This window comes from Coloeus monedula, assembly GCF_965178545.1.
Source record: "Coloeus monedula genome assembly, chromosome: 27".
In the NCBI taxonomy this organism is placed as follows: domain Eukaryota; kingdom Metazoa; phylum Chordata; class Aves; order Passeriformes; family Corvidae; genus Coloeus; species Coloeus monedula.
Genome location: NC_138807.1, coordinates 3,729,319 through 3,750,633, shown reverse-complemented (window position 1 = coordinate 3,750,633; position 21,315 = coordinate 3,729,319). Strand labels below are relative to the sequence as shown.

Sequence of the window (21,315 nt, the reverse complement as noted above, 5' to 3'; positions counted from 1 at the left end):
CCTACCCTTGCAGCAACTTGCAGTCACTCCCTTCCAAGTGGGAAATGAAACGCTCCTTTATTGGCATTTCTGTCGGCTACAAAATGTTCCATTTTATCTTTTTTTTTTTTTTCTCCTCTCTCCTTACATTCTTCCAGGAAACACTCTAATTTATGGTATAATCTTGGCAAATCCCAATCCAGGGGAACACAAACTCTCTTGTGCCTGGTAAATGACTTTTTAATGGGCCCGTTTCCAGCCGGGCAATGCACCTGCATCTGAAGAAGGGGGGATTTTAGCCTTGCCCAGTCTGTGTGAGTCAGTGGGGCTGAATATGGCCTGGGCACAGAGGAGCTGGCCTCACACACAGCCTGGTGAACAGTGGGGGTTCCCACAGCCCACCTCAGGCCTGGCTTGAGAAATGAAGGTTTTTCCAGCACAGGAAAGGGAGTTCTGTGTAGGAGCTCTCCAAGTGAACCAACATTTGTCTGCTGCAAAGCTGTTTGAAGGCAATGTGGGGAAGCCCCCCACTCCCTCAACACCTTGGCTGGGAATAAAGTCATGCTGGACTCTTGCTACAGCCAGACCTGGGTCAGGGTTGGACATGAAGGTGGGTTTCCATAAAGCCACAGGTGGCACAGAGGGCAGAAACGTTTTGCATTTCTAATGGAGCAATAAGCTGTCCCAGTCCCTGGCCCCACTGGAACAATTCATACAGGGATGTCCTAATGAAACCAGAGAAACTTCCTATTAGTTCCTAAAAGGAGCAGTCTAACAAAGCTGCCAAAAATAAATGTGTAATGAAGAGCCTTTGTAAATTATTCAGATATTATATCCCACTCCAGCACTGGTTCAAGGAGAGAGATTGTACATTTTCTGCTCTGAAGCTCTGGACACAAGGTGAAAGCCATGCTGTCATCATTATGAAAATGTAGGCTCTGAGATCCTGCTTTTACCCTGAGAATACTCTCTTTTACCTGGAATTAAAGAGGAAGAAATAAAAAAGGCACAGCAGCAATTCAGGCCCTTAGACAAGGAAGGTTTTTTTCCTTTCTCCACAGCCTCAGGATCTCTCTTGAGGCCCATCACCTCAAGCTGACCACATACACACAGGTGCTTTGCAGGATCGAGTCTGAGGAACCTGGGGCACTGCACAGCTCAGAGTGGCACGGACAGGACCCCACTGGGTGTGGGGTGGCTCAGCCAGCGACTCCTTTGCTTCTCAGTTGTGGTTTGAATGCTGTGGCCTCCTTCCAGTAGAAACAGGGCTGAGACCCATCACACTCATTAAACTTCAGCTGTCCTCAATACCCCCCACCTGCTAAGAAACCCCAATCCCTCCCCGGGCTGCAGTCCCCCACTGCCACCCCGTATTCAGACATCTGTGAGGTAGTTTATAAGGGGCAGTGGTGGCAGCTTGTGGGCTATTAGCCACAGCTGGCCCCATGCCACACTGCTGGGGCTCACTGAGTTCTCCCCTTCCTTCCTCCCTTCTTCCCCAATCCCTCTTTGCCAGCAGCAGGGTTGGTTCCTGCTTTTTTGTTGTTGTTGTTGTTGTTGTTTTTCCCAGCCCTGCCACGTCTGTGCCACCTGGCTGGGACGGGGAGGCCAGGACTGGTGGGGGAGGCTGGGCACTGGACTTCGGCCCCCTGCCACATCCAGGCCACACTGGCCCTTATCACCCCTCTAATCACAGGGATTATTGGCTTTTTATATGAAACGTTCTCCGGATAGCGTAACACAATCAGCCAGACACGAGGCACGGGCTGGGCAGGCCTGGGAGTGATTTACAAGAGATCTGCTTCTGAAGTCCCTCTTCCACATAAGGGGCTGTTTTCCTTCTCTCCCTCACCACCTCCCAACTCTCCTGCTGCTGTTATGAGCTGTGCAGGTCTCCCTGCTGCAGCAAAAGGCTGGGATGAGCAGCGAGGCTGCATGGGATGAGCAGTGGGGCTGCACAGGCTCCCAGGGAGGTGAGGGAGGCAGAAGTGCAGCACTCTTCTCCCCACAAACATGGCATTGGCAGGGCACAGATGCCATCTGGCAGCGCTGTCCCTCACCCCCATCACCACCCAGCCCCAACTGCTCCATTCCCTGGGTCACCCAGGTGATCCTGATGGGACACAGCAGAGTACCAGCACCTCAGTGCCCACGTGGGCAGCACACAAAGCACTCGTTCTGCACCATATGCCCACGGTTCCACGCTCATTTCCTGCTGAAACTGTCTTGCTGCTTGCCCTCAGAGACAGAAATGAACACCAGCCCAAATTCCTCGCCTACACCAAGAAGGAAAAGGAGAAACTGTCCCTGGATGTGCACAGGTCCCAGCCAGGAATGGCCTGTAGGCAGAAAGGGCCTTTCTCCAAGAACAGCCTTGGTCCAGGCAGGCCTTTTACAGCTGGTAAAACGTTCCTACCTTCTTTGATCCCGTTTTATCAGTGACTTGGAATAATTGGGTTCCACTCCTCCTGGTGGCTGCCCCCCACCCCTCCCTTCTGCTATGGCCTGTGTTTTTGCTGCAGACTGATTAGGGGTAATTATCATCCTTTTTACCAGCCAAAGTGCAAGGAACAGTTCACACTCCTTGCAGGAAGCAGGAAAGGGATTTTGCAGCTGAGCCGTGATTAGGAAGCACATGGTAAGGATGCCTGAACCTGCTTGCTCCCTGGGTGGTGTCCCTGAGGCATTTGGTGGGAGATAAGCAGGAAATTTGGAGCTGTAAGACGGTCAGGAGGTCCAGGGGAATCCACTGACCCTTTGGTCGTGAGAAGGTTCCTGGAACAATCAGTTTGCAGAAGCAGCGTGTGAATCCCTCTGCATATGAAACCCAGACTGAGCCTGATTGTGGGAGTGACCCACAGGGGCTGGAATGGGCAAAGGAGCAGCTTCTTGACCAGCCCCACTTGTGCTGTGGGCACGGCCAGGATTCAGGATTCTCCCCTCTCTCCTCTGGCTCCCTTGCTGGACAAAGGGAGGAGTGAGATACCGATTTTAAGGTCAAAAGGATCAGCCAGGCTTTCTTCCTGCCTCATGTGAGGCAGATTCCTCCTGCCCCGTGCAGAATCAGTGTTCATCTACTGCACTGGATCGTCACCAAATGCATATTTGCAGCAATTTCTGAGATTGCACAGGGAAGACAGATTACTACACCCTTAAGAGTCTTTCTGTACTCGGCTAGTTCAGCAGCACTCCTCCAGGTAGGGAGAACATTTCTTCCTGACCTCAATTTATGACAAACACTGAAGCATGAGGCTGGATTGATTGCACAAGGAGATTGTGTCTTAGTAACTTGTGTGAATGCTGCAGCAGCTATGCTAATTCGTCATTCCTTTATTTATGAAATCTGTGTGCAGGTTGAGTGCAATTAAATGATGTGCTTTGGGATCGTAGGGGATGAAAGGATCACGGAAAATGTAGGTTTGTTATCCTAGTTTACTGTGCACTGAGCCCACCTAGAACACCATGACAAACCAGATGTGAAACATAAGGTTTAAAAAAAACCAGCAATTGCTGTCACAGGCTGCATTTGTCAGCATTGTTTGATCTCAGTGCCTTTCCCCCTCTTTTCAGAGAACTCAAATCTCCTCGTGGCATCTTCCTGTGACAGGCAATTGAAGAGCTTGTAAAATTAATTTTGGGGGAGGCTGAAACATTTGACACATGCTCTGCAGCTGGGTTCCTGGTCCCCATCAGCACCCAGAGAGAGTCCAGACACGTTCCTCCTTTGAATATCACAAAAGAAGAAGACTCTGCAACCCCTCTGGGCAACCTGTGCTCTGTGACCTGCACAGGAAAGTTTTTCCTCATGTTCCAGGTGGAACTTCCTGTGCATCAGTTTCTGCCCATTCTCCTGTTGCCCAGCACCACCGAGCAGAGCCTGGCTCCATCCTCTGACACTCTTCCTTTAGATACTTATGGATATTGGTCAAATCCCCTCTTGGTCTTCTCCAGGCTGAACACACTCAGCTCCCTCAGCTGGCAGGATCACCTCTCTGACCTGCTGGCAATGCCTGCTCCCCTCTGCTCTCAAACATCTGGAACTCACAAGCAGCTAAGAAATGGGGCCAGAATGGAGAAAAGGGATGGTACTTTCAAATGTCTGCAGTGTTGCCCAGCACGATGTGTCTGCATCCTGATGGGCCTTGGGATCTTCCTCTCTGTAAACAAATGGGGGTCATCTTTGGGCTCAGCATTAACTGCTGCAAATGTGGGCCATGGGAACAGTTGCTCTGGAAGTGGCCTGACATGTTCAGGATCAGCTTTCTGCAGGAACAGGGACATGGAGCGTGGGGAATTGCACAGCACGCTGGTGACAGAGCTGAGGGAAATCCCAGGTCTCTCCTGGGAACTGTCTGAGCACCAAAACTTTTCCATTAGGGCCGAAAGGGAGGGAGTGGATGGGCTATTGTTGCTTGGAGACTGGCAGTTCTGTCATTCTTAAATCAACACTTTGGTCAGGATTCATCAAAACTCAGCATCTGTAGTCCCAAGCTTTCCATCAGCAAGCAGTCCAGAGGTTGGATGCAAATTTTATTGCTCCATTTCTTTTGGCAAGCTGTGGAAATTTCTTCAGGATCATCTGGCCTTTAGATTTTGATCCTACCCAGGAGAAGACAACCACAACAACACCTTCCAGCATACAGCACCTTGTGGCTCAAAGCAGCCCAGCAATCCCAACTAGATAACTCTTTAGCAGCCCCAGACGTTATCTGTGTTATCCTCACAGCCTGAGGACATGCAAAGAGGTCAAGGGACTTGCTCAGTCAGGGCAGTGCTGCAGGGGTTATACGAACCTCAGCCTCTTTAAGGACTGTCCAGAGATGGAAGTTCCAAAGGGCAACAGGTCACAGGGAGCAGCCCCTGTGGCTTTGATCCTGGGTGCACTGAGCACTTCTGTCTGCTGAATAATTTTCAGCTGGCAAAGCAAAATGACCACATGTCCTTTGCCAGAGGTCTGTGATGAGGGAGGAACAGTCCTCTTGGCTATGGGGCACCTGGGAGGGAAAGTAAGAGAGTGTAACAAAGGGAGGTGAGTATTGATGCTGTAAAAGGCCGAACTAGGGAGATACCACTGAAACAAAAAAAATTAGAGTCTTCTTTCAACTGAGGCAAAGAACTCTTGGGAATAGCACAGGTGTGTAAGAAAGAATTTAAGTGGAAAACAGAACCTGTTGTTTGTGAGTATCTTGTGTTTCTGTCTCAAACTGCCAAGAGGTAGGGACTGGCAAAACATGGTATGAGCCAGGCTGTAACAAGGAAGACAGGTAGGTAACAGCTCTATCATGCTTTTTTGGACCTTCAGAAAGACTGTTTAGATACAGACCCCAGGCAAGGCAGGGCAAGGGGTATGCAACCACAGGTGCTTGCAAGAGGGGAGTGCATGTGTGGAGCGTCCAGATGGCAGGTATTCTGCTTAGGGCAGGTTCCCACAGAGCACGGTGGGGCTGCTCTGACAGATAAAGGTGCACTGGCAGGAAAAGAAGGAACACAAGGCTGTGGCATGGAGGGGATGCATCAGGCTGCTGGCTGGAGGATCTGCTACAGGTCAACAGGCACCTGGTAGGGAGTAATGAGGAAACCTGGGGTAAAGCCAGCTCTGAGACCCCCTGTGTGGAGAGACACGGAGCGAGGGAGGGTTCAGAAGTGGCACCCAGAAAGCTCAGCTGGATCTGTGTGGCTCTGGCGGGACACAGCAGCAGCCAGAGCCTGGAGCACGGGGCTGCAACGGCGAGGCCTCAGCCTCTTCCTCCTCGGCACCGAGGGCTGCCGCAGCCGTGGGCGGCCGGGCTAGCGGGGTCTGCGGGCTGAGCTGGGCCCGTCCCACGCAGGGTAGGGCCTGGCCCCCTCAGGCACCCGCTGGGGGCTCCGAGCGGTCGGGGACGAGCCGCAACGTCCGGGGCCCGGGCCCGCCCTGTGCCGCCATCCCAGCGGCCGCCAAGGCCCTACCCGCCCGGCGGGGCCCAACCGCGGGCCTGCAGAGGGTGAGGGGAGGCGGCAGCTCCGCGCTCGGCCCGGCCGGGCCCCATCACGGGAGAGTCCGGTCCAGTCCGGTCCCGTCCCGTCCCACCCCGCCATGGGCGCCCGGTCCGCCACCTTCCCACAATGCTCGGCGGCCCCGCCCCGCTCCAGGAACGCGCGTCCGTGCGCCCTCCCCCCCCGCGACCGGCCAACCAAACCCTGCGCTCCGATTGGCCGCGGCGCCCCGTCCCGCCCGTCCGCGCCCGCCCCGCCGCGCGCCGCGCTCTCCCATTGGCCCCGGCTGCTGTCAATCAGCGCTTGTTTTCGGCGGCAGCGGGTTGGGTTGCGCCGGCTCGTCGGTGTCTCGGCGGAGCCGTGCGGAGGGAGCGGCGGCGCAGCCGGGCGAGAGCGGCGCGGGGGCGGCGGCGGCGGCGGCGCTGGCGCTGGGCCCGGCCGCAGCACTCGGGGCCGGGGCGAGGCCGGGCCGGGCCGGCGCCGCGCAGGGCGGGAGGGTGGGGAGGGAAGGGGGTGCGGGACGCGGGACCGGGCCGGGCCGGGCTCCCGGCCGTGCGGAGGACGGTGGTCGGTGCCGGGGGGGTGGGGGGGTGGGCGGGGGCGTCCCGGCCGCGACGCGACCATGACTCTGGAGTCCATGATGGCCTGTTGCCTGAGCGACGAGGTGAAGGAGTCGAAGCGCATCAACGCCGAGATCGAGAAGCAGCTGCGGAGGGACAAGCGCGACGCGCGCCGCGAGCTGAAGCTGCTGCTGCTGGGTGAGGAGCGCGGCGCCAGTCCGGCCCCGAGGGCCGCCGCGGGGCCCGGCCCGGGGCTCGGCAGGTCCGGGTGGCCGGGCCGGGCGGGGAGCGGGTGTGGCGGGGAAGCGGCGGGAGCCATCCCCGCCTCAGCCCGGCGCTCGGGGCCGCTCCCGAGCCGTGCGGGGCGGCCGCCTCATTGGCTGCCCTTTGTTTGATTTTGTGATGCGTTCGCTGTCAAAATGGGTTTTGACACAACCAGGAACTAAGTAGCTGAAATTCCTGGTTGTGAAGGCGGGCACGCACACAGGCGCGTGAAATTTGTCTCGAGGAAACGATTCTCAGGAGTGTGCTGGCCTTGGTTAGCATGTGGAAATCCGCTGGTGGAGTTGGTGCTTTTCAGGATTGTCGGTGAACTCCTGGGCCTTGGGTGAACATCTGTGGAAAAACTGGCCTCCAGCTCCTAAACCACAGAGTTTCCCCTGGGGCAAGACCTGGGAGAGGCAGCAGGGCTGGGAGCGCTGATTCTGGAGGGGGACGAGGCAGTAGGAATGCACGAGTTGTGTGTTGGATGAGGAGATGCCTGTGGTGTTCAGCGTTGACTTCAGAGGTAGAGATCACCTGTGCAGCCATAAGAATCTAGGTCTTCGGATGGAAACACAGTGGTGTTCTCTGTGCAGATGGATAACTGTACCGTGTTTAGATGAGTTTAGAGGGGTGGGTAATCAGTTGCAAACTAAGGCTGGCAGGCACGTACATCCTTCTTCAGCAGTGAGTTTGATGTTCGTGCCTAGGTAGCCCCCACATTTAAACTTAAGTTACAGTTTTCATGTGTACTGTTATTTAGCATTGCTTGTGTCTCACATATATCCTGCTTTGTGTCTTGAATACTGTATCATCTTGAGATGAAATCTGAAGCAGATCTGATGGATCTGTTGACGAGCCATTAAGGTCCAGCTGAAGAAGGAGGCTGACCCTTGTGAAAACAAATATTTTGCAGAAGTGAGGGGAGGCTGTGTGTGCCCAGCCCCTTGGAGGGCTCCAGTACCAACACTGGTGCCTGGTGATAACTGCTAAGCAAAGACCAGGGTTTTCCTTCTCGCCCTGGATCCTTCACAATTAATGTATTACTGTTCTTTGTGTGAAAGGTAAAATCGAGGGCTTCACATTTCTGCTCTTTGGAGATGCTGTGGCAGTTTCTGTAAGGCTTCTTGAAGAGGAGGGAAGGTGTCCCTCACTCTCATGCTTCCCTAAAAGCAGTCCCACAGAAGCAGCTGTGTCAAAATAGGTTGTCGCTATAGGATAGATCTGGGTTAAGAAGATCCCACTGGATCTAAAGATTTCACTTTAGAAATAATTCAGATTGCTCGAGAATCCTTTGTGCTTTTCTAAAAGATACAGATTCAGCATCAGATTAAAAAAACCATATAGGATGTGGTTATTATTGGATAAGCAACACTCCTAGTTGTAGACAGTGTTTGCAGGATGCTTTTCACTGGACACAGCACACTGCCCACCTTCAGCTGGGACAGGTAACCTGTGTTCTCTTTCCTTGGTGTAACTTCTGCTAGCAGGGATTTCTTCTGTGTTGCTCCTGTTCTATGGAGTTCTTACATTCACAAGTATTAATGACTGACTTAGTGAGAGGGCTTTCCCAAAATCTCCAAAATTTTGAGTGTGTGGAGGGAGATTCCACCTTGTAGAAACTGTTAAATTTTTCTTGTCACTACATCTGTGACAGTTACTTTGTTGAAGCCTAAAACAGAAAATTGAGGTGGAGAATAACAGCTCTAATCAATGATGAACCTGTTAATAAGAAATTCAAGGTATTGGACGTTGCTATCTGGTACAAGGTAGTCATTTATCTTTTACTGGGTGGGGAGGATATTTTGTACAAAAATTACTTGTGATTAAGCATAGGACGGATACTGTTGACTGAGCAATGTATTTACAAGAGCCTGTGAGGTACTGGGGGGGTCATTAGGAAGTTACTGTAAACTCTGCTGCTTCCACGTGTTGGCAGAAGAAATGGTGAATTCAGATTATCTCCTGTCATATTAAAAAAGGGTTTTGTGCCCTTAGAGTTGTAGGAGGCCTTGCCCACCAGAGCTTATAAGCTGCTGGTGTAGTGCTGTGCTGTGTTGTCAATGCCTCAGGGAAAGTAAAAGGCACCTTTAAAAACAACACAAACCAAAAACCCACCACCAATGACCAAAACCAACCCCCAAACCAAAAAGAGATGCTGATGGAGTGACAGGAAGAATCTGTGTTTGAACTCTTAAGTTCTGAAGCAAGCAAAGGTCTGGTGTTGAGGTTTCTTTTATATTTTCATTGTTGAAATGCTTTGAAGCACTACCTTTTTTTTTTTTTTTTCTCCTCTGTTTTGGTTACTGTGGTAAAAGGCAAGGAAGTATTTCTCACCACACTGACAGAAACCACAGAAGATTTCAGTTTCCAGTTTTTCCCCTACTTAGGGTGCACCTTTGTGTTCGAGATGGAGATAGTTTGCTGCGAGTTGATAGTGTCTACAGTGTTAATCTCTGGCTGTGCTGACGTTATTTCTGTCAGTTCTTGCTGTTCATTTCAAACATTCTGCTCCTAGTTAGGTGCTTGTTGCTTTTATCTGAGCATTTTTATTTGTTTGCCTTTTAGTCTAGCGAGATAAAATGAGTAACTGAGTATCTACATGCGAGTAGTAATTGTCTGTTAGGATGAATGAGATCCTGTCTGAATCCCTGTGAGGAGGGTCTGGTGGTGCCTGTGAGGAGAGCCAGGGCTCTGCCAGTATTTTAAACTACAGGTCAAAAGGATTTGTATCACTGATGTGATACATTTTGAGTTTTTGATCTCGGTAGTCAAGTGAGCTGGGCCACTGTGTGAGAGAGGTGTGGGGTTTTTATCAGTATCCTGCATAATGACAGCAAATTTAGAAGATTGTACAAAAGATTGTACTCCACAGAAATGCCAGTGGTGTCCATTTAGGCTGATGAAGTGTGGAGGTCAGCTCATCCCAAGCAAGACCTGGCCTGTGTGTCCCCTCCACGAAGGACTGTGTGCACGGGGCGGATGTCACTGGGGACGTCCCAGTTGAACTGTGAATTTAGCAAGGCTCTGTAACTGCATGGATGCCGTCTGATGGCGTTCCTGTCTCCTACTCACTCTGTTAGAAAGTTCCCACTGTCCTTTCGTATCATCTGGTGGCCTTCACATGCTAAATGACACTCCTGTGGGGCCATAAATGTAGGAGTGGAAGGACCTGCCCAAGTGACGGTGCAGGAAGCCGGCGCTGAAAGGGCTGCCCTGTGTCATGCACGCACCGTGTCCTGCCCTCCCATCTGCTCCCGGGCCCGGCAGTAAAACCTGGGAGAGAAGGAAGAGAAGGAAGCAGTGGCCTTGCTGAGCAGGCTGCAGCCCGTGGGGACCCAGGCACGGCACCGACAGCTGGGAGCAGTGGCCTACTCTGCTCTCCCTGCCAGACGCCATTTTTAACTCCCTCGTATCCAGAGCGGGATTTGAGGAATCCTGCCACAATCAGGGCTGTGGGTTCAGCCCTGAGGAGCAAACCTTTGCACACTAGTTTGGGATACAAGGCAGGTGTGCTGCCTGGGTTGTTCATGTCAGATGGATAAGCAAGGAGTTTCTTGAGCTCCATTCTCCTTTAGAGTTGATTTTTTTTCCCCCCCTGTTGCGTTTGGTTCTTTTCTATGAAAAGACATGTCGTCTGTAAGGCAAAGAACATTTTGTGCCAAATTAGAGCAAAAGAAAATTTGCTGCATATTGGTCTTCTCCTGGCCACTCGCTGTTGTCTGGGTCTGTAGAATTTTACTGGCTTGAGAGTGTGTCCAGGCCCTTCCTGGCTGGTTGTAGCATCTTGCTGGAGTATCTGGGAATAGGTCAGGTGTGACGGGCAAGGGCCTCTTGACGCAGGACGTGTGGGAGTGGCTGTAACGTGAGATTTGGAATAAGTACCAGAGCTCCTTTTGAAGGCTGCTGTAAAGGACAAGGTGTCTTCCTTCCACGCTGCTGGGTTCGTAGTGGGGATGAACAATCCAGGCTGTCTTTTACCAGCCTGGGAAGTGACAAAAAGGGGGTTGGGAGTAAGGTGTGCTTGGGTGTAGTGATAGGAACTTTCATGTGTCGTGGGCTTTGCTCCTGATGGCTTCTAACTCACTCTCTTGCATCCTGTAGGCACTGGGGAGAGTGGGAAAAGCACGTTCATTAAGCAAATGCGTATAATTCATGGCTCAGGCTACTCTGAAGAGGACAAAAAAGGCTTCACCAAGCTGGTGTACCAAAACATCTTCACTGCCATGCAGTCTATGATAAGAGCCATGGAAACCCTGAAGATTCTGTACAAATATGAACAGAACAAGGTAAGTTTCTCAGTTTTTGCACGTCTTTAGGCAGTGAGGATTTTGAGTTCCTGTTTATGTCTTTCTGCACTGCAACCTCAACCTCCCTGAACTCTTTCCCATAAAATTTTTATGACATTTTCTTGATACCCAACTCCTTTTACTTGGTTGTGTGAAGGGATAGAGCAACTTTGCATGGTTGGTGCACTGGTCTGCTTAGTGAGTGGTGGGAGCAAGGGATTGGGATATGATGGAAGGGATAGGAGAGGTGTTATTTTTACTAATTTCAAGGATTCAGGGTTGTTAAATGTGTTGGCATTTTCTTTGCATGAGTTGCTGTTCTTATTGGAACTTGAAGCTGGCAAAATACGTGCTGGACCCAAAAGATCTGTGCTGATGGTTATGCCTCTCTCTGCAATCCATCTGTTTCTCTATTAGCTACTGACCAAGGATACAAACCTTTCTTAAAGAATTTTGGTCTCAACCACAGAAACATACTGATTTTGGGACCAGGAATTAATTTTAGACAGATCTGATCTAAATTATTTTATCTTTTTGAGGGGGAGGACAGTGAGAGTGAGGGCATGCCAGGAAAATAGATTTGTTTTTAGCATATTTTGCTTTTTTTTAATGCTTAGTATCCTTAATATTTTGAAGTTGTATTTTATCTGTCCTGTCACACAGTATCTTGGAGCTGGTTTTGAATAGCTGTAGGGACTGGATGATACCCCTTTCCTGTCTGTGATGAGAATAGGCAGGGTGTGAGAAAGCTTTGCCTGTGCTTTATGTGGGGCATGGTGGAGGAGTTCTGATAAATAAAATCTGCCAACTTCACTTACTATGACTTGTGCAGAATTCCACTTTGGTTTTTATTTATTGGGGGTATTGGCAAAAGCCCTTGTTGTGGATAATCACCTCACAGACACCACAGGCTGTGGTAGTTACTATAGTCCTTCCTTTGCTTAGCCACTGGAGGGTGGGTGTTTTTATGCCTCCCAGTTTTGCAGGTTTTTTTACTTTTTCTCTCTTTTCTTCTTCTTTTCAATCTCCAGGCCAATGCAGTGCTGATCCGAGAAGTGGATGTAGAAAAGGTCATGACATTTGAGCAGCCATATGTAAGTGCAATTAAAACATTGTGGAACGACCCTGGCATACAAGAGTGTTATGACAGGAGAAGAGAATATCAGCTTTCTGACTCAGCTAAATAGTAAGTATACAATCACAGGCATGCTTGTGGTGGGAGTGATGTTCTAACAAATTGTACCTGTCCAAATGTTTTTATTCAAGTCTAGAGTTTGCTTCCTTACCACTTGCTGCTTTTCCTGAGAGTATGAGGTGTTCTGGTGTGTGTTTAAAGGGTGTTCACACATCTGCTTCAGGATATACCTGAGGCCAGAATCTCCACATTATTCCATCTATATTGATCTGGCTCTTGGGCAGCAGGAGTGCTGCTCTTTCTCTTCAGGTTTGTCTTTGGCCTACAGGTGTACATGGATGTGTAACTTGGATTTTATTAATTGTAAATCCATTAAGTTTGGCAACATACAGAGGATGTTTTACATTCATTAAGTACATAAGTGTATTTTTCTACATTTATAAGTAGAAAATCTCAGATGAGACTTGATCCTGAGACATAAAGAATTTACTGTGGTTAAACTTTCTCTGTCGTAAAGACTGTCTTCCCCACTTCTATGGAGAGTTGATAAAGTCATTTTTAGTGTATCTGTTTATCCTCCAAAGGGGCTGGCTGGTGAATTACTGTTCCCCAAAGATGATTTCTGTTAGTTTTCCACAGCATATTTAAAATAATTCAGCTGACTTCTGCCTTTCTCGTTACGCTACAGAAAGACTTCATGTAGCAGTTTTTACATCTCTATACTTATGTGCTGCAACCTAAGGTAGTTTTTTCTTTTTCTTTGTTTTTTTTTTTTCCACTGTCCTGCTTGCAGCTATCTCAGCGATGTGGATCGTATCGCTACCCCAGGATATCTACCAACTCAGCAAGATGTGCTACGGGTTAGAGTCCCTACAACCGGGATCATAGAGTACCCCTTTGACCTAGAGAATATTATCTTCAGGTACTGGAGGTGTCTTCATGTTACAGCTGAGCTGAGATAGCAGGGAGATGGTTTCAGGAAGGATAAGTTCTGGGTTGCTTTAGAGTGTCCAGAGGCTTTGACTGGATGTGTGTGCTGTGGAATTATCTGCTGGTGGGTGCTCCTCTAATTGGGGTGGTCTGATGTTTTGGTTGTCAGAAAACTGAACCTACTTTTGAATCAGTGACACTTCAAACCCAGGGAACTATCTTGGTGTCCTTCCTGGGAAGGATTGCACTGCTGGCATCTCAGGCTGAAGTTGTGGCTTGTGAGGCAGCTGAGGGAAGTGTTGAGAGCTGAAGCCACCAAGGGCTGACACTTTCTGTGCAGAAATACTTCCCTGTACCCAGCACCTGCCTTGAGAGACGGTTTTCTGTGCCTGCCTTGTGGTCTCAGGGTGGCACCAAAACTTGCTGCTTGTGCTGCTGCAGGAAAAGATGGACTTAGCTGGCTTCAGCCAGCAACTGAGCCTGGCATGACCAGGCTGAACACAGCAATCAGTATTCCTGTGTTTCTCTGTGGTGCTTGGGTCCTTCCTGCCCTTCCCCACCACAGTGTGGCATTGCCAGAGAGGAATAAAGGAACCTGCATCCTCTCTCTTAAACTGTTTGGTTACAGAAATGCAGAATTCTCCTCTCCCTGTTTTGTTTTGCTGACCTCGGGAATAGGTGTAGGATTTTATCAAAGGTGAACCACGTGTGTGGCACTTCAGGTGAGTGCCAGAATAATTTTAGTGTATTGTACAGGTGGGACTTGAAACTGAGAGGCTGAAGTGTGTGATTGTTAAACAGCACATTCCAACAAGAATGTAACAACTGAAGAAAGATTTGGGTGGGGGAGAAACTTTGAGGCAAGCAGGTGCTTTAATTAAAAATAAAAATAGTTTGCTCATGTGACAGAGCACAGTTTTGAAGGACTTGTCTTTTCAGACTCAGGGCTGCTGCTGAGCCAACCAGAGCAGAATGCAACAAAAATGGCAATGCTGATATGTGGGGGGTGAATTTGGCATCACTCACCTGTGGCCATTCTTTCAGTTTGTGTATTTCTGTACCAGGATATTTTGTAAACTTGCTGGTTTTGTTAGCAGGCAGATACTGTCACATCCCCATGCCAGATTAACGGGAATGGTAAAGAGCCAAATGAATTCTCATTGTTTGCTGGTCCTTTGCATTCAGAGAACTGCAGCTCCCTCTGTGATACTGTATGTACTTCTCTTCCTTAGAATGGTGGATGTTGGAGGTCAAAGATCAGAACGAAGGAAGTGGATCCATTGCTTTGAAAATGTGACTTCCATCATGTTTTTAGTAGCACTTAGTGAATATGACCAAGTTCTGGTGGAATCAGATAATGAGGTAAGCCAAAGAATGGGAACTCTGCAGGAGGGAGGGAGGAGAGGAGGAAGAAAGGAGAGGAGGGAGGGATGTCTTTCTAGTTTCTTGAAGGCTGGTACCCAGGTGCTTGGTGCCAAGTTGGATTAGCAACTATTATTGGTTTTGGCCTTCAGTTCTTGTTGCAAAGGGAACATGAGCCTCTGTGGGTCATGATGTCCCTGAGGACGGAAAAGGCAGAGGGCATTCAAATCATCTGGACTTCTCAAGTGAAAAATGAAATTATCTGATGTTGCAGAGTCCCTTGTACTGTGGAAGGCACTGTGCAAGTGCTCCCAAATCACCCCTTTCTCTTCCTGCACTGGGTTATTTCAGGCTTTGCCATCTTGTGAGGTGGTGACTGCACTCTTCGAAGGTGCAAATCTGAATTTTGGCGCTTACTAATAGATTAAAAACATGCTATTAGATGACAATAGTTGCTCTTTTTCTAGTAGATAAAATATATTCACAAAGTATCATTGGCCAGTCCTCTCACACGACTGTCAAAGCATAAAATTACTTTTAAGTCTTTTGATGTGAAAGGCTTGGCAAATAAATGAAGCCTCAGTCCCTCAGATTTTGCATTTCCTTTCCATTTACTGATCCAGCTTGAACCAGCATCTACCTGGGCCCAAAGTATTTTGTGTATAATGTTTGAGATGCTGAATTACTACAGATCTGAGTGCATGTGCAGGCAGCAGAAAGGCATTTTAGTGCTCCTTTGTGAAAACACAAAGCTTTCTTTTTCTGATTTCAGAACCGGATGGAAGAGAGTAAAGCTCTCTTTCGAACCATTATAACTTACCCATGGTTCCAAAACTCTTCTGTTATCCTCTTTCTCAACAAGAAAGATTTGTTGGAAGATAAGATCCTGTATTCCCACCTTGTTGACTATTTCCCAGAGTTTGATGGTGAGTAGCTTTTAAGGGGGAACACTCTATGGGATGGAGGTGATTTGGTTAAAACTTACTTGTTTCTTAAAGAAAACTCAGATCTAGAAGTGGAGAAAACATTCATTTGAGAAAGAATACCTACAGCAATAAGAAAACATCACAAAAATATCTTAATCATGCATAGACAACTGGAATCTGGTAGGATGATCAAATAATGAGCCTCTCCTAGATGAAGAACTACCCCCTCCAATATGCACTGCCAAGTATTAAATAATGGAAGTCTAACTTGCACATATAACCATTTTCATAAACATGGCAACTTACTGGTGTTGTGGACATTTTAACCCTCTAGTCAAGAGATGGGTTGGGTTTTTGCTTTGAGAAACTGACTGGTCAAATACCCAAGTTGTTCAAATGATGGTGCTAAAAAATCTTCCTGCAGCTTGAAATTCTTATTAGCATTCCATCTGCTGTTGTGGGAAAATAATATCTATGTGAAACAGAGAATTTCTCATCTGAAACAAAACTCCTTAGCCAAAATATTTTTTCAGGCTCTTCAGTTGAGTGCATTTTAAAGCTGGTGCGTAACACATCTTGTACAGGGCTGAAAATAAAATAAAAGTAGTGGAGAATGAGATCAGACAACACGTTCCATGCCTTGCTCTCCTGTATTAATTCTGTAATTATATGCTTAAAAAATATGAGATAAAGGAAGAATTACCACTTTGCAAACAGCTTTCATCTTTTAAAGGACTGATGAAATTGCTCTTGGTTAGTTGTCCTCCCCCATCTGGACTTCCTGCTTGGGGCACTGGTGGGAATATCGTGTTTTTCCAGCAGGCTGGGAATGGCTGAAGAGCTGCTGCCCAAACAGTGCCTACTTCAAATGGAGCTTAACAGCTGGAGACAGATCCCAGCTTCAGGGGGTGTCATGTACTTCCATATTTTTCCTACAAGTAGCTTTTTCAGGGATGCTGCATGGCCTGTAAGTGGGAGGTTGTCCATCGGATTTCCTCTCAAGAGAAGGTATTTGCCATGGAGAATGCAATAACAGTAGTCCTTTGAAAGAAATAGCAGAGGGTGACTGTTTTCTGGAGACCTATCAGCAACGTGAATTAAAAACTGGCCAAAATTCCAGTTTTTAGCTCCTGTGAGGTGACTAGTTGGATCAAACAGACTGTACTTTTAACTGGCAATAACCCATGTTTCCAAAATACACGCTTTTGTCCTTCAGCCTATGAGATCCACCTGTATATTAGGAAGAAATTTATACCCCATTTCCATGGGAGAGCCTTTTATGGTGTCTGTCCAGCATCTGCCACTGTTATGTTCCCATCCAGGGTTCTTCCAAGGTCTGGATTCCGAAGCAGGGTCTGAACTGACCCATCAGTGTCTGCAAAGTGCCCACTGCCCTTGTAGGATTTGGTTAGATGGCTGAAAAGCATAAGACACTTCAGCTCCTGGGACTTTTATCCCATAAATGATCTTAATTTCTTCTTTAAAGCTCTGTAACCCATAGGAAAAAGTGCTGATGGATCAGTTGATGGATCTGGGGGATGCATGGGAGTGAATCCATTCACTGGTGTCTCTGTTTGCTGCAGGCCCACAGAGGGATGCACAGGCAGCCCGCGAGTTCATCCTCAAGATGTTTGTGGATTTAAATCCCGACAGTGATAAAATCATCTATTCCCATTTCACATGTGCCACAGACACAGAAAACATCCGTTTCGTCTTTGCAGCTGTCAAGGACACCATCCTACAGCTCAACCTGAAGGAGTACAACCTGGTTTGACCTGCTCTGCTCTTGCCCCTTGAGAGGCTTCTTTGTGAAGAAAAGACAAAAATGAAATTTTAAATATGACAGGAAAAAAAAAAAAGTTTTAATTTTTGATGATGTAATGATTGCAAATTGTCTGATCTGTGGAGTGGCAAGTGCTCAGTGTTATCCTGGAGTCTCATGTCTCTGTCCACAGAGTAGTTGATTTCATATTTTTAACAAATTGCTTTTATGTCACAGTTAACGGGGATATGCCTCATTTCTTCAGCACCTTGCTTACTTTTTAATTTTTGCCAAGCAGCTAAGGCAGCCTCATCTTGATCTTTCCTTTGTTGGTAAGCCACTTTTGTTTTTTTTTTTCCCCCTTTAATTCCCATGGTATATGTAGAAAAAAACTAAAATCCCCAACACTTTCCAGCTGAGATTGTGAATTCACTGGACTGTGGGAGTGCAGAATGCTACTGGTCCCTTTGCCTTGTGCTATAGGGTGCCTCTGGTGTAATTTGCTAATCCTGCTTCCTTCCCCTCCTTCTTTCCCTTCCCTTCCCCAGGACACGCTCCATGGTTCACTGTGATGAAATGTTGGGGAGGAGCAATTGCTCTCCAACTATTGTGCAAAAAAAAAAAAAAGAAAAAGGCAAGACAAACAAACAAAAAAAGCCATCACTTTTCCATTCTTTATATGTTCTGAGTAATTTTTTGTTATCGATTATAAAAGGTATGGAGACTGTGATTTTTTTTTTTTAAATTATTGATGTTCTATACTTAGTTTGCTACGTGTTGCTGTATTTTGTTCATGGACTACAAATGATGGAAGCTCTTGGAGCAATAGCTGCTGAGCCTGGGGAAGTGCCTGACTGTAATTGTTCTTTTATTTTATTTTATTTTATTTCATTTCATTTTTCTTTCTTTTTTTTCTTTTTTCACACACATAAACACATCCCACCCGCACCACAAGCGCGTGGCCGTGTGCGCACAAAGCTCAGTTTGCAGAGAGGAACTGTTTTGTTGGGTAGAGTGTTTGACATCAATGAGCAACTTCTCTATGCAGCAGTTACCGAAAGCACACTGAGTAATTGTGGCATTCGAACATCAGACTTTGCCTGGGTTGAAAAGCTTAGTCTTGTGCCATCCTCTAGGTCTTTTCTTGCTGCCTAGTAGCAATCAAGCCTTGTTTTATTGCATTTTGTGCCAGTGTGTGAATGACTTTGTAAGAATTCCTCAGCCTTGTCCAGCTTGCAGAGTTTTAGAGAGGACCAGAGCTGGTGGGTGACAGACTCTGGTAGGATTCTTACTTGGGAAGATTGAGGATAGCTCTTGGAGGGAGCAGCAGTTCTGTCTCTCCTGTTTATGCATTCCCTGAGGCCCACGCTGCCGTGTCCCTCTTTGGAGGAGTATGGGATCCTCTTTGGAAGACTTGCACACATCCTTGCTCCAGGGTGCCTGTGATAATTGTGTTAGCAGTGGCTGATTGTTCGCAGTGGCTGCTGCAGAATCCAGAGAGCCCTGCCCTGGCTGCGCTTGGCGCAGCAGGAGAGGAGTGGAGAGGTAGCAGCACTTGCTGGAAGGCAGAGTGGATGTGGTTCTGGATTCTAAATGCCACCTGAATCTCCGCTGAGCTGGAGGAGATGAAGCCTTTGCACATTAGAGAGCTTTATTTTCCAGGAGCTGAGGCAAGTCAGGGTGCTGAAGGCCGCTGCCAGCCAGGGAGAGAAGTGCATTGGCAAGGCAGGGAGAGAGAGAGTGGGAAGCAGGAGATGTGACCCACGTCTGGACGTGTGTCCGTCAGCCATCACTGATGCTTCTGTTTCAATTCCAACAAGTAGCATTGGGTCCAAATTCTCTGGATCAACCAGATTGCCCCCTTGAAGGCTGCCAGTAGAAAAAAAAAAAACTAAACGAGCTGCACTGTTGAAGGGGGCTGTTGATATTTTGTCTCTTTTGTAGACAGAGCACTACATCAGTGTTTTGCACAACCTTGTAAGAGTAAATCTAACTGTCTGAGATGCTTAAGATGCTTTGATCTAGAACACTAAACTGTGGAGGGACATAATTTTGAATAATTCTTTTGATAGGTCCCTCTTGTTTTTCAGAGTAGCCGAGTGAAGCCTCTGTATGCTCAAAGCACTACAGAGGAAGGCAAGCTCTGCTCCAAGTGATTAGAGAGCTCAAGTTGGAACAGTAGCCATGGGACCAACAGTTGAAGAGCCAGTCTGAGTGGTGATGCTGAGGGAAACATAGCATCTCTTTAGACTAGCCGTGCTCTGGACTGCATTTAACCCTTGGGAGGAATGAGAGGGATTCCCATGAGTCAGACAGCTTTGCATCAATTTTACTGCTTTTTTTTTTTCCATCTTTATGCCAAAATGATCCAGTTTGTAGAAACTGTCTTATAAAGAGGAATTTATAATCATCTTCATGTATTCTAAGTGCTGTTCCTCTGAAGCAGACGGCAGCACCAGCCTCTTCCGCTTCTGTGATCCTTTTGTAAATGGTTCACACTACAGCTGTTGCCAGCAATGAGCCTGGCACTGAGATACACAGGTTCTTGGAAAATAACTTCCCAGAAGTTTCTCTTTTCCAAGGTGAATGATGGTGGTACTTCCACTTGAATCAGAAACTTTTTTCGTCTTGTTTTGTACCTTCCCCTTTCTTTAAGAGCTGCTGCCCTGGCACAGGAGGAGGGATCTTGGCATCTGTCTCTTGCAGAGTGACTCTGCATCGTGGCAGGCAACTGTGGGAGGCTGTGGGCACAAGGATTTAGGGAATGTGCTGTACCTTATTGGGCACCTGCTTGGGGTAGCTGTTGGCCTGAGAACTGGCTCGGGGCGGGGAGGGAAGGGCCGAGTGTTGTGCAATGGCTCTCGTTGAGTTCCTGAAACCTCCTCCTGGATTGGGGTAGGAATGGGTCAGACCTGTACACGTCACCTGGAGTTGTCTGTGACTGTATCATGTGTGAGAAGATACCAGTGTTAGCACGTGCTTTCCTTAGTAAGCAACTGCTTGTGTGCCTCCAGCTTGGCCAGTGAAGTGTTCCTGCAGAACTGGCTCCTGTCTCTGTTGGCTGGCAAATGCCTGCCCTAGCAAAAGTGCCAAACCTTAAAACCAAATTTGCCTGTGTCAACCTTTCTGAAAGTGATGCCTGTCAGAATTCTCTGCAGGTTGAGAGTGACTTTCAGAAGCGAGGTAAAATTGGGTTGTTGTAGGGAATCTAGAGTCTGAGGAGTTGGTCTCCTTGCTAACCTCTGCTCCTTGTGCACTTTTAATCTGTTCTGTTGAAGAAACCAACATATTTTGAACTAGTTTGAAACTTGAAGTCAGTGAGCAGAGGACCATCCCTTTTCCTTGCACCATTCCATGTGGATTGGCTACCTGGTGAGCAAAAGCCCCTTCCAGCTGCAGCGTGTCAGCTCCTGCCCTTCCTGCCTCCCCCTTCTCCTCGAGTTGGATTCTTTGGTCTCTTGTTGTTGCTTCCTAGCAATGTTGGCCTTGCGTTCAACTATGGTTTTTCTTCATGTGTTTTATTGGTTAAGAAAAAAAAAAAAAAAAGACAAAAAATTTAAAAAAAAAGACCAAAAAAAAAAAAAAAGTATTTCCGGAGTGTGCTGACCATTGTATTGTCCTGTACAGAGCCCAGGTCGTTAGAGTCCAGCAGAGATAAAGTGTGTTATGCAGCACCCAGTTTTTTAAGAGTATGGTTTGTGCCAATGCCCCTTCTTTAGTAGTGCCAGAGACTCTTTACAAGTGCCAATGTGGTGGAAATTATTTGGTTATACTTGTATATTATAGGATCCTGATTTAAGACAATTTAAACATTATCCTATTTAAAAAGAATACTATATAAAATGCTGTTTTTAAACCTTGTCATTTGCAATGCATGTATTGTTGTGCGTGTTGGGGGGCGGGGAGGGAAGAGGGTAGGGTAAAGGAGTTTCTGAATAAGATGCCCAGTGTCAGGATCTATTCAGACTCCAAACTGTCTCATTCCAGTCCAGGAGTGGGATTGTTTCTTGGAATGATCCCACTCTGACTGCTGGGCAACACGCTTATTACAGAAATATCTGATGGAAATTGATTTTCATATCTTTCTCCTGAAATAAACTCTCTGTTTGAAATTGGAATAAATTTTGTTCCTAAAAGC

General features: G+C 47.7%; 1 protein-coding gene across 1 annotated transcript; it reads left to right on the top strand.

Annotated features, from left to right (window-relative positions):
* The first annotated feature begins 6,567 nt into the window (after positions 1-6,567).
* GNA11 (G protein subunit alpha 11) lies at positions 6,568-21,315 on the top strand. Its single transcript, XM_082298036.1, has 7 exons — positions 6,568-6,710; positions 10,878-11,062; positions 12,094-12,248; positions 12,991-13,119; positions 14,360-14,489; positions 15,262-15,415; positions 16,999-21,315. The coding sequence occupies exons 1-7, from the start codon at positions 6,575-6,577 to the stop codon at positions 17,187-17,189; spliced, it is 1,080 nt and encodes a 359-aa protein (XP_082154162.1). The 5' UTR covers positions 6,568-6,574; the 3' UTR covers positions 17,190-21,315.

Bases quoted from the DNA above. Each gene is read 5' to 3' on its own strand.
- GNA11 (XM_082298036.1), top strand. From the start codon at position 6,575: ATGACTCTGGAGTCCATGATGGCCTGTTGCCTGAGCGACGAGGTGAAG. The intron at 12,249-12,990 runs GTAAGTATACAA...TCCTGCTTGCAG, and splicing joins CTTTCTGACTCAGCTAAATA to CTATCTCAGCGATGTGGATC. The intron at 14,490-15,261 runs GTAAGCCAAAGA...TTCTGATTTCAG, and splicing joins TGGTGGAATCAGATAATGAG to AACCGGATGGAAGAGAGTAA.